The 13,553-nt window shown below is 36.6% G+C and overlaps 1 protein-coding gene across 1 annotated transcript; it reads left to right on the forward strand.

The window, feature by feature from the left end:
• The first annotated feature begins 6,481 nt into the window (after positions 1–6,481).
• On the forward strand, positions 6,482–8,854 carry LOC142608717 (uncharacterized). Its single transcript, XM_075780408.1, has 5 exons — positions 6,482–7,007; positions 7,199–7,526; positions 7,584–7,767; positions 8,298–8,422; positions 8,596–8,854. Exons 1-5 carry the CDS (start codon positions 6,482–6,484, stop codon positions 8,852–8,854), a joined length of 1,422 nt encoding a protein of 473 aa, XP_075636523.1.
• Positions 8,855–13,553: the final 4,699 nt, after the last annotated feature.

Genomic DNA, 13,553 nt, shown 5'->3' on the forward strand with positions numbered 1-13,553 from the left:
ACATTAAGTGCGTTGTAACATGAAAAATTCAAATAGCAAAAAATTTAGTCGGCAACATCTTTTCCCTGTGGACATAGTCCCGCAACCACATTAATTCTTGCTTCCATTTTCTGTTTTCTCTTTCACTCTTAATCTTTCAAACGACAATTCTAACATGGTATCACAGTCATGTTTCAACAACTTTAACAACTACGAAACAATCAGTCATTTAGGCTGTATTTCTGCCTCATTACAGATAAACCCCAAATCTCATGTCGTATGCAATTAGGGGTGGAACTACGTAGAGCATTGGAGATCCCCAAATCTCGTGTCATATGCAATCAGGGGCGGAACTACATAGATCGATTTTTCATTGCAGTAAATGAAAAATCCTTATGGCGTACTTGGATGGAAGAATTTGAGAACGTGGATTTGGATTTAAGTAATTCAATTCTAAATACTTTGTTTGGATGCTTAAAAAAAGTTAAGGAATTCGATTTAACAAATCCACTAAAGATTTTTAAACCTTTAAAATCGATGAATTTGAAATTATCCTATTTCAAATATATTGATTTAGAATCCAAATTCAAATCCAAAAATTCAAGTTTCCAAAACACGACCTAATAACTAGAGCGAAAAAAGTTAGTAATAACCAGATTAAGTAACAGATCACAAAATAGTTAGTATTAGCACTGTTTGGATTCAATTGCACGCATAGAACTCGTGTGTGTATATATTTCTGATGATGCCGAAAAAATTACCAGTAAGCTGCAGGCACTCCTCAAACCAAAGCAACACCTGCAAAAAGAAAATAGAGGACCTAAAAGAGAGCACCGGTGTGGTGCCGGCCAAAAACCCTCCGAAGGTCAAGTTAGAGTCTTATTTTTAAAACCCAAGAGTGCCAGAGTCGAGATAATTATGCGTACCTTGCTTTGTGAGGGTTTTTGGGTATTTATAGTTGCGTAGGGCCTAAATTCACGCTTTGGTTAAGAAGTTCTTTCCTTCTAGGAGAGTGACTCGTGGATTTTGCGTATCTCCTAGAATTCCTTTCCATATAGGAGTCTTTTTATTATGGTCAAACGTGTAACGCAAGAACTCCCGGTGTGCACGCTTGTGTGGAGATAAAGCAAAGCCACATCAAACATATCGTGTGACGTACAATTAAGAATTTATGACAACTAATCATATTGGACGGATACCAAATGTTGGATCCGTCCGTTATGTATCCTTGCGGTATCAATCCGTCGACCATACTCAGTCGTTCATCTTGAAGAAAGATCCGTATCATATTTTTATCCTCTTCAATTTCTATGGACTCGGTTCAGAAAAATGATCAACCTGATAAATCACCACGATCATCAATCGCCATGCGAATATACACAACCATTCACAAACATTAACAAGCAAAGCAAGTTCAATCAATCACCAATTCAATTGACACAATAAACAACCAGAAATAAGAAATGGATATATAAAAATCACAAGCCAAATTGGTTACAAGAATGTATCAAAAGTAAAGAACTGGACATCAAATCGATCGTCGATCGAGAATAATTTAGAAAATGATTTGAGATCAATAAGCATGCCTTATTAAATCTTTCTCTAGCTGAGGCGTTAGAGAAGAGAGCTTTTAGCCAATGTTTGGATTGAGAGAAATAGTAGGGAAAATTTGTAAAGAGAAATAGTGTGGAATTGGGGATCTGTGTGCGTGTGTTTTTTTGTGAGAGAACTAAAAATTTTAGAAGACTTTGGAATTTGCCGCCTTAGCACCAATTTTTCATCTTATTTTCCCTCCTAATTTGATTGCTCGCGTCATACGTGGCAATTTTTGGGCTTTCAGTGGACTTGGCGGGTGGGTGTAGAGTCTAGAGTCTATCAATGGCTACAAATTTATCCCAATAAAATACATAGGAAAAATATATCATAAAAAAAAAACATAGTCAAATAAATTTAATTAAATATTACGTCCTCTAAAATTTATTTTATTTTATATTTAAAATTAAATTAAATAAATTTTAATTTTATCCCTAAAAATTTCAAAATTTTGAATTATTCCCTTAAAATTACTTTTTATTTGTTCTGCTAAAAGAAACATTACTTTTCATTTTGCTTGGGAGTTTTTTTGTCAATGTTTGTACTTATGTGTCTATTAAGAGAGAAAATACACCTAGTTACGAGTGTGTGTTTCTCTCCTCTCACAATTGGTGAGACCCACTAGTTGTAGGTCCAACCAACTTGTGAGAGGAAGAAAGCATACATCCGTAACAAGGTATACTTCCTCCTATTAAGAGCATTTACAACAGAAGAGCTATTTTTTTAGCTATTTGGCACCACAAAAAACTACTTTATTTATTTTACTTACTTATTTTACAAAACATCCAGCAGCAGTGAATCTATTTTAGCTTTCAACACAATAAAATAATATAAACATCACAATAAAATAATACATCCCACTACCAAAAAAACACCACAAACTGATCAATGACACAATCCATAATCACTGTCAACCAAGAACAACCACCCACAACCACCCAACAACAACTAGCTCTGATATATACACACAGAGAGAGAAATATATGATCTAAAAATCTAATCAAACCCATATTAGAAACTCAGCCAAATTGAACTGGTTTTTACTCTCCTTGTGGTGCTTGAGTGATGAAGTTGCTAATAACCAAAAAAAAAATGATTTCTTTCATTTTGGAAAATTTTCTCGGCAACCACATGCCTTAACAAAATTACATTTCTGATTAGAAAAACAACAAAACAGAACCAAAAAAAAAAAAGCAGTGATGCGGTGAAGCAATAACGAAAAACGACCTTGGAAAACTGATCGGACGATAAAGAATAGGCCTCGATTAGCTTGGATCGGCGATGGAGCTTGGGTCGGCAATGGAGCTTGGATCAGTGTTGGGTGAGCGGTGAGATGGAGGACTGGGCGAGATGGGTCTCGGCGATGAGAGAGAGAGAGAAAAAAATGAGATGAGAGTTTGAGCTTCGATGAGAGTTTGAAAGTTTGAGAGTTTGATGAGAGCTGATCTGAGGAGAGAGGGTGAGAATGAGAGCAACGGGCATAATGAGCAAAAAGAAAAAAAGAAAAAGTATTATTTTAATAGAGGTAGGAATTAAAATAATATTTCAAACTTTTAGCTTCACCTTCTGTATGAAGCCAAAAGTAGCTTCGTACGGAAGTCAAAAGCTAAAAAATTTTAGCTTTACCTACATTGTTGTGAGAGCATTTTTTGTGTTTTGGTGAAGCGAAAATAGCTATATAGTTATTTAGCTTCACTGTTATGAGTGCTCTAAGAGACACCAAAACTCAAAATGACATTTTTTCAATAGAGTTAAAACAAGGTATACTTCCATCGTCTCTCTCGTAATGTTCACATAAATCTCACTCTCACATTGAATCTAAAGGAGGCAAGGTTATAGTTAAGATACCTAGAACAAAGATAGAATTATAGGCCCAATTAATATGTATAAAGTGCACATGTAAGTTTGATAAAATATTAATTTTTTCTCTTTTATCTGATGTCTAAAATATAAATAGTCGATGCCGGCGTCGCCCGGAGGCCCTGGCTCGCCCGAGGGCGAGGAAGGGCACAGATGAGCGCAGCGATGAAATTTGATAATTATGTTCATAATTAATAGTTATTTATTGTGATTATATTTGTATGTGAAATTAGTATTTATTGTACTATATTACTATACGTGGACGGATTAAAGTTACACCTAATGTAACTCCAAATAATGTTACGCCACTCATTAACTTGTTATTGAATTTAAATTTTGAAAATTCCACAATTAGATTGCATATTCTAAATATTATTAATATGCACACTAATTTTCATGTCAATTGAATGTTATTTACTATTAAATCCATAAACTCATCCGTTATGCATTATTTTAAATTACAAAAACTTGAATTTAAACTATTGATTGATGACATAACTATTTATTTTTTATTGTCTTTAATTTTTGCAAGTATGGAGAATATAGAAAGATAATGTAGTCTAACAGTAGGTTTTTCAAAATTCGCATCTAATTAAAAAATATTAAATGGTATAATATTACTTAAAGTTATACAATACATAATTTGAACCCAACCATATTTATATAAAAAATTAATAAAGTTTAAAATTGTAATAATTCAAAAGCTTATATGGAATGGTAGTATGAGGTAAATTAAAAGTCAAATGTTTTTAGTTTTGCCAAGAAACTTGTAACTTAGCTAACACTTATTGACAGTTGAAACAAAAATGTCCAATATTCAATTTTATATGCATAATTATAGGCAATATCTCTTACACGCACGCGTCCATTATACATACTTTATAGTTTATACCTGTTGTTTTTGCACATAAATCATGGCTTCAAAAGGTGTGTGTAGCCTGCATTTGGTCAAATTTAGACGGAAATATTATTTTCATTCGAGGCCTCGATGGAGTGTGAATATCCTAAAAGGTCTGGTGAAGAGCAACATGAACTGCAACGGAGTACTAAGAGGGTGAAGGACTTGGTTCAGGCTTGCAACCACAATGAGGAGTTTACGGAGATGGAGGTGGCGCCAACCAAGTCCTATAAAGAAAAACTGCTCGGGTCGATACCAAGTGCATTTGCTCAAATGTGCACTACTAATAGCCAACAATTTGTTGAAGAAGACTCTGATAGTGATGTGGAATAGATCGCTGAAGGGGTAGCTAAGGTGAAACTATCCAAGGAAACCAAGATGAGAATCAGAGGGGCTTGGGAAAATGCCTTGATTATTAAAGAGTTTGGTAGAACGGTGGGTTTTCACTACATACATTGATCGGTAATGAGCTTATGGAAGCCATAAGGTAGAGTTGACTGCATGGACTTAGGGAGAGACTTCTTTCTGTTCAAGTTTGAAGCAAAGGAAGAAATGGACAGAGTCCTTTCTGGAGGCCTATGGTTCATTAGAGGTCACTTTATGGCTATTAGATTGTGGGAGCCTAACTTTAAGGCCTCCATGGCCGTGGTGAGCATGGTAGCTGCCTTGGTTAGGCTAAATGAGCTCCCCGTGGAGTACTATGATGCAGTGGTTCTTCGAAAAATCGAGAGTGCCATAGGACCAGTACTGAAAATGGATACTAAAACAGCTATAGGGACACAAGGGAGATATGCCCATTTTTGTGTGCAGAATGATCTCTCTAAACCTTTGGTGAGAACGATCCAAGTTGGGAAGCTGACTCAGGGAGTCTTATATGAAGGCATTGGTGCCTTGTGTTTTGCTTGTGGTAGAGTAGGTCATAGGAGTGATGGCTGCCCTTTTGTAATCCGTGGCCCTGAAGAAGTTTATATTACCCAACAACTTAAGGGAAAGGGCAAGGAATCACGTGTAGTAGTGCATGAAAGTACTAATGAAGATGGATATGGGCCATGGATGGTGGTCAAAAAGAAGAAGACAAGTCCAAAACAAATGAAATCAATTGAGCCAACCTTAGTTAAGGGGACCTGTTCTCCTAGTTCGGTTAGCCCAACTAGAACAAGTATGGGAAAGTCAGAAGCCCATACGCCCGTTAGAGGCCCAATAATTTCCTTTAATGGGAATAACATGGGCATGAGGGCAGTAAGGAAAAGACTAGTGCATGCAATATAGCTGGTTGTCAAATAGAAAGCAAAGAAACTTCTGCCAACGGTCATATGAGTTTGGAAGCTTATGCCTAAACTGAACCTAAGGAAAAAATGACCAGTGAATTGTCAAATCCACCAGAGAAAGGCCTCACCAAACACGGCAGTTCGGCCTAAAATGGAGAAAAAATTAAAATTCTTTCTCAAGGAGTTGCACATCCGAAATCAAAGCAAACCTTCACTACGTCCCTGAGTGTAGGCGAGTATGGAAGAACACAATTGATTAGTGAGGTAGCTGAATTCACAACGTTGGGCGATCAAAGGCCAAAGGAAGGTTGTGGCAGTACCTAACGTGGTGATAGATCAGATAAGAGCAAAGCCGACGGAGGATTAGGGGTGGTTCAAAGAGAAGCAGAAGAAGGCATGGAGGAGCTTATTCCCTCTCACTCTGACGAGTCAGGTATTGGGGTATCTGCTTCTCACGAATCCGGCGTGGCACTTGTGGCTAAACCCCTGGTGGAATTTCAAGACGAACCTACCAGCGCAACGGGGAGAGAAGATGGTGTTATGGAGGACCAACCTGGACATTTCTCCGGTGCCAGTCTTGTTTGCATTGGACAATCCAGTCAATTTAGAGAAGAGGAAAATTATGGAGAGTCAACCAGTGGCAACTAGCTGGTACGGGAATGCTTGCATCGTGAAACTGATCCAAGTGCTAAAAATCAAGGAATTTCAGGTTCTAATCAGCTCACAACTGAGGGAGATGGGTATATTAGAGCACAGGGCCGTTTTTACAACCCCGGAAGGCCAAACTTGGACCAGCCTAAAAGAGATGGGATGGAGCTTGATCTCATAAGGGAGAAATTTGCCTCATCAAGATAAATCCCCTGCCCCTAATTAATCTGTTACAATGAATGTGATTGTTTGGAATTGTCGTGGGCCCATTAGGCCAAACTTTGTGAGTTCTGTGATGGATTTGGTCAGGGATTTTGATCCAACCATTCTAATTGTAACTAAAACCAGAGTTGGAGGTAGTAAAGCGAAGGAGATAATAGATCGCTTGCCTTTTGATGGTGCAATCCATGTTGATACGGTGGGCTATGCTAAAGGAATCTGGTTGCTATGGAACTATGATGCAGTGGAGATCACTCAACTAGCTTCAACTGAACAAGAAATCCATGCAATCGTTAAGGTGAGTTCTTCAAGCTTCTCTTGGATTATTTCTGCTATATATGCTAGTCCTAGGCTTTCTGAAAGACAGATTTTGTGGCAGAACTTGACCTTAGTAAATGATCTTCATAATATGACCTGGATTATACTGGGGGATTTTAATGAAGTCCTTAGTAGTGCGGAGAAGTTGGGGGGTAGACCTGTTAATGCTTACAGAGCTGGGTTGTTTCAAGAGTGTCTTAATGCTTGTGGCATGATGGACATGGGTTTTGTTGGGTCGAATTTTACCTAGACTAATTTAAGAAATTTCTCTGACCTTATCCAAGAAAGATTAGATCGAGGATTTTGCAATGTGGGATGGAGGTTTTTATACCCGAAAGCTACCATTGAACACCTTACCTGTGTAAACTCGGATCATTATCCTATTCTTCTCAACTTGGAAAAACCCCTGGGTTAGGCTTAGTGAGACCTTTCAGATTCCAACCTAGATGGTTATCACACCCTGATTTTCCCAATCTTGTTAGAGATGCCTGGAGGGATAGTCAAGATCCTGACATTGCAGTTACCTCCTTCACGGCTTCTGCACGGAGGTGGAATAAGGATGTTTTTGGGAACTTATTTGAGAGAAGGAAGATAATTGAAATGAGACTCAAAGGGGTGCATAAGTCTTTGGCCAAGAGACCTACTGAATCCCTTCTAGAGCTTGATAGAACCTTAAGGTTGGAACATGGGGAAGTTAAGGAGCTCATTAATGAGTTTTGGGCTATGAAGTCTAGGCTGAATTGGTTGGTGTCGGGGGAGCACAATACTACATTTTTTCATGCTTTCGTCCTTAATTGAAGGAGAAGGAATAGAATCACCCACCTCAGTGATAATGTGGGTAATCTTATTGTTGATGAGAGAGAGGTGGCTGATTATATTAGGAGTTGGTATGTTAACATGTACACTATGGAGATGGGAGAGTCTCAGAGAAGGACTTGGGATATCTCGAATTGGCAAGTCAAACTCTCGGAGGAGGAGGGGCAGGTGTTGGCTAACCATATTACAGACTAAGAGATAATGGATGGTCTTTGGGCCTTAAAAGCTTTTAAATCCCCTGGGTTGGATGGGCTTTATGCAGGGTTCTATCAAAGGTTCTAGCTGCTCATGAAGAAATTAGTTATTGAGACAATCAGGAATGTTTTTGAGACTGGGGCTGTTCCGGGTTTTTTGAATAAGACTCTTATCACCCGCATTCCTAAACATTCGGGAGCGAATACCCTTGGTAGTTATAGACCCATAAGCCTTTGCAATACATTACATAAGATCATTTTGAAGGTTATAATTGCTAGGTTGAGACCGTACTTAGGGAAGATTATATCTCTAATGCAAGCAGCTTTTGTTCCGGGCCGGAAAGAAGTTGACCATGCCATTATTGTTTAAGAGCTTCTTCACTCCCTAAGTTTGAAGAAAGGAAAAAGAGGCTTTATGGCGGTTAAAATCGACCTTGAAAAGGCGTATAGTAGGATTGAATAGAGCTTTGTTAAGGATACTCTGCCCTTTTCAATATTCCTCAGGGTTTAAGCAAAGTCATCATGAATTGCATTTCAACTTCTAGCATTGAGGTGTTATTCAATGGGGGTGCCTTGGAAGCTTTCAACCTTTCTAGGGGAATCCGGCAAGGAGATAAGTGTATGGAAGTGTTAGTTTTCCTTATTAGAGATAAGCATGACTCTAACCTTTGGGATCCGGTGAGTGCTTCAAGGGGAGGTCTAGCTTTCTCCCATATTTTCTTCGCGGATAACCTTGTCCAGTTGGTAGGGTAGATAGGAAGAATTGCCAAAGCATGATGGATGCCCTTGATTGTTTCTGCAGTATATTAGGGCAAAAGATCAATAAGGACAAGTCTAGAATTTATTTCTCTCCTAATGTAGATGCTGGCAAGAGAGAGGATTTATGTGAAATAATGGGCACAAGATCCACGCCTAATTTGGGGAAGTATCTTGGTTTTCCCTTAAAGCAGCCCGGTTCAAGCAGCCAAGACTATAACTTTGCCATTGAAATGGTGCAAGCTAAGCTTCCTGGCTGGAAAGGGAATCTTCTCTCCTTTGCTGGGAGAATTGTTCTTGCCTAATCTATCCTAACTACCGTTCCTTCGTATGCAATGCATAATGTTATGCTCCCTAATCGTTTTCTTGAATCATTAGATAGGGTAACTAGGAATTTTATCTGAGAGTCTACACCAGACAAAAGGAAATTGCACATGGTTAGTTGGAGCACGGTCACCAAAGGCAAGAAGGAAGGTGGGCTCGGTTTGCAAGCTGCAAAGCCTAAAAACTTAGCCTTGATGGCCAAATTGAATTGGAGATACAAGATGGAGAAAGACAAGGATTGGGTTAGGGTCTTAAGCAGCAAGTATAGGAATCCTAATAGAAGTGGTTCTTGTGTTTGGAGGGGTATGAAGCAGGGTAGTGACATTCTTGAGAAAGGAATTAAATGGATGGCTAGTTCTGATTGCAAGTTGAGTTTTTGGTATGATAAATGGATGGATATGGGTAATTTTAGAAGCTTGATTGAAGGCCCTTTAAGGAGGGAAGAGGATAAGTGGATGGTGAGGGATGTCCAAGTGGGGGAGAGGTGGTATTTCTCTAAGTTTTCGTTTGTGTTTCCTAATAAGATTTTAAGGATGCTTAGAGTTGTGTCTTTCCCTTCTAATCACTAGTGTGAAGACAAAGTAGTGTGGGGTTACTCACCATCGGGGGAATTTGACCAAAAGACTGCTTATGCCATTGCTAAAGGGGATAGTGGTCTAGTTGCCAGGTTTGAGGGAGATTGGGTTTGGAAGGTGGACTCCATGCTGAGAATTAAATGTTTCTTGTGGAAACTCTGGCACTGAAGCATTCCAATGAAGGAAGTGCTCCATGGAAGGGGCATCACCCAAGATGCTTAATGCTGTATCTGCAACAATGAAAGGGAGTCGATTATTCATGCTATTCGAGATTGTAGTTTTGCTAAATCTGTTGGGGATAACTTCAGCTCTGCTTCAGATATTCTAGATTTTTATAGCCTAGACTTGATTCCGTGGCTAAAGATTAACTTAAACTTTCAATCCCACAGATCAGATTTGATACCGTGCAAGGTGATGTTCTCCTTTGTGGTTTGGAATTTATGGGTGCATAGGAATAATTTTGCTTTTAAGGGAGTAAGGTTGAACTAGAACCTTTGGTCACACATCAAGCATGCTACCACTGAGCTTTTGTTCAGTGTTGGTAAAACAAGTAGGGTGGTGACCAAGGAAGCTAGGAGAGTTCGTTGGTTGAGACCGAGCCGTGGTTAGGTGAGGTTGAACACAGATGGCTCGTCCTTGGGCAATCTGGGTAAAGTTGGTAGAGGAGGTTTGATTCGTGATGAGAATGGAAGTTGGATTAAAGGTTTTATCCGTAATATTGGATTTTCCTCTAGCGTGGAGGCCAAGTTATGGGCCCTTAAATATGGTCTTTCCTTGTGCTTATCTCTTAACATACCTGCCGTGGAGGTTGAGATAGATGCTAAGGTCGTATGTGATTGGGTTACCAACAATAATAGTTCTAATCTTAACATTTCCTCCTTAATTGTGGATTGTAGGACTACTCAGTCACATACCTCAGGTCAAGCTCAGTCACTACTTCCGTGAAGCCAACCACTGTGCTGATGCACTAGCCAGGAAAGGAACTATCTACCAACAAGATTTCATGATTTTTGATAGTTCGTCTATAGACATTTCGATGCTTTTGTATTATGACAGTATTGACATGTATTATGAGAGGACTAGTCCTCTAACTTCCTTCCCCAGTTCGGGGTTTTTAATAAATTCTCTGTTTACCAAAAAGGGGGGGGGGGGGGGTGTGTAACAGACATGCGTGAAAGAGATAAAGGAGTCCACAAAATAAAAACCTGAAAGTCCATCTCAGATAAACTGACTTGAATCCATTAGACATGCGAAAAGAAGCCCAAGCCATATAGACCCATTAGAAATAAGCCCAAATTATAATATCCAAAGTCATGTTTCATGCGCAAAATCCACTAGTCATTGCTCACTAACCTCCCGACAACGATGCCGCTAATCCTGTTGTGTCAATGAACTTTAGTGCTTCTCCTCTATTCTGACAAATCAAGCTGGCAAACTTCGGTCTAATCCCACTTGGACTATAGTACAGAAAGTTTATTCTTCATTCTTAAGCTTTAACTAGGATCCATCAACGTCCTTAATTATTGTTTTTTAATTTGTTCCAATAAAATCCAATCATTTTTAAACAATGTATTTAATTAGGATTATGATTGTGGGTTCTAATTGACTTAACTGGTAAAATTTCTGATGGTTGAATAAGAGATCTAGAGTTTAATTTTCGTTTATACTAAAAAAATTTATAAATATCTTGATCTGATGATAAAGAGTTAACCTCAAAACAGATGTAATAGGTTGAAACTCTCTATAATAAAAATAATTATAATTAATTACAATGTGTATAGCTTAAGTCTCACTGCAATAAAGTCCCTAGTTCCCCACTAAGTGAAAATCTTTTGCTCGTTTTTTCCAAACCAAACAAGAAATTCTATTTGATTTAACATTACAATAATTTGTTTCCTATGGGGTACAGAGTATAAGGACTCTACTTGTTCTTTTTTTAACACTGCAACTAGTAAAGCTTGGGATTTTATACTGTTTGGAGATCATGACTTTATGAGTGACAATGATATTTATTGTTTCTTTGTTAAGACCCATTGAGAGAGAGAGAGAGAGTAGAGAAGCCACATCAAATTTGCAATATCGGTTTTAATTGGTTAGTGTTAATTTATGCTTGTTTGAACAAACCATGCAAGAGGAAAATGCAACCAGGGCCCGGCACCAAGTTGGTGAAGTTTGTACTTGTTATGATTTTAATACAGACTACTAAATGTTGTCATTATAAACTATTAAAGTTCTATCTCTCTGTATCTTTAATTTTTTATATTCATTTGTTTGTTTGTTGTTGCCTAGTTGGTATTATTTTTTATTTTTTAATTTCTAGATTCATCCCCCTACCTTTGGGCTTAGTCTTCTTTTGTAGACTGACTAGTTTTATTAATTAGTTATTACCAATGTTAAATGATGCTTCCCATAAAGAAAAATTAAATCAAATGATGCAGACAATACTAAATGATGCAAAAGTTCCTGTGAGGTGGAAAATGAGAAAATTCTTAGATATTTTTAGAGTATGGAGAAATGGTATTTTCTCATTTCACATTCATAATAGATCTCACAATAAATTTAATAAATAGATCCTACCATGAATGTAAGAGGAGAAAACACAATTTTTCGTTCATCGAGAGTACTTATGAATTACTCGGGAGAGGGTCTGAAATTTAAGTCTTCATAAAGGAATTCCAAACACATATAGTGTAGACAATAATTATCACCTATTTTAATTACTACTAAAAGGGGGAGGATTATAAGTGAATACCATTATGTATTAATCAATAGATGACAAAATTTTCTTTTTTAGCGCCCTTGGTAGTTTTCATTAACGTTACATTAAAGCAATTATCTTCTATGAAAAATATTTCATTGAAATAGTGCATTGAATCCTGAACACTTCCATTATAAACATTTAAGAGATGCTCAATATAACTAAATTCCATTAGGAGTTACAAAATTGAAGCATTAATAACACAGATTTAATTGGGTGTTATTTATTTATTTTGTTTAAGACAAAGGTAGAGATTTTAAAGTACCAAAACCCAACAGCTCCCATAAAAAAAAAAAAAAAACCCAACAGCTGGCCTCTATTTAATTAGGTGTCCATTTGGCAATAATAAGTTTGCTTACAAGTTTTTTTCCCCTGACATTTTACTTAAAAAAAAAAAAACCAAATAGACCAACTCTTTCTAAAAATAAGCTAACATTTTTTTTGGTCTCATTTTTAAGATAAAATGTCAATTTTTTTTTTTTATAGAGAGTTTCAACTTATAGTGTTCGCTAGTTTTTTATGTAGGCGGATATTAAATTCCAAATTTCTTATTTAATTATTTGAAATTTTACTAATTAAGCTAATTGAGTTAACTGGAATCCACTTAAATTAAGAGGCCTTTAGAAATAAGATAATGAAAACTTCATTAAAAAAGATAAAAGCTATAAAAAACTAGGGGAAGCCAAACTCGCTTTTGGATATGCATTAATTAAAGAAATTAGAAGTAGCTTAGTACATAGAAGTGATAGAACAGTACTTTAGAGGAAAAAAAAGAAGATATTTTATTGTTAAGAAGTTTTTCTTTTCTTTTATTAACGTTTTGAAGGCCAATTTTTTTAAAGCGTAAACTTACATTGGTTTGTTTGTTTGAGTTTTTTTTTTTTTTTTTATAAAAAAAGTTGTCTAAGGTGTAACAAATTTGATATTATGAATTGCCTTTTAATTTTGTAAAGGTATAGTAGTTGAATAATTATGCTTATTTTAAGCCCATTGTATGGCATTAATTATTATTTATCAAGTAGAACAATTAACAATATTAAAGGGTTTCTTCATAAACAAAAAAATATATTAAAGGGTTACTTTTTTTTAGATTTACAAAATAAAATACCAAGTCCTTCCATTTCATCTTCTAAAAAAAAAAAAAATCCTTCTATTTCAAATATTTTATGAATTTATTTATTTATTTATTTGTATTTACTAGTTTTCGCCAAATAAAAAATTCATGTGGCTTTTTAGGGGTATTTTTGAAGCACAAAAAGTAGACACAAAAATTTGTATTATAATTTTATACAGTAATTAGATTCTCAAAAAAAAAAAATATATATATAACATTTTCTCTAAAATGGT

This window comes from Castanea sativa, chromosome 9 (genome assembly GCF_040712315.1).
Source record: "Castanea sativa cultivar Marrone di Chiusa Pesio chromosome 9, ASM4071231v1".
Classification (NCBI taxonomy): Eukaryota; Viridiplantae; Streptophyta; class Magnoliopsida; order Fagales; family Fagaceae; genus Castanea; species Castanea sativa.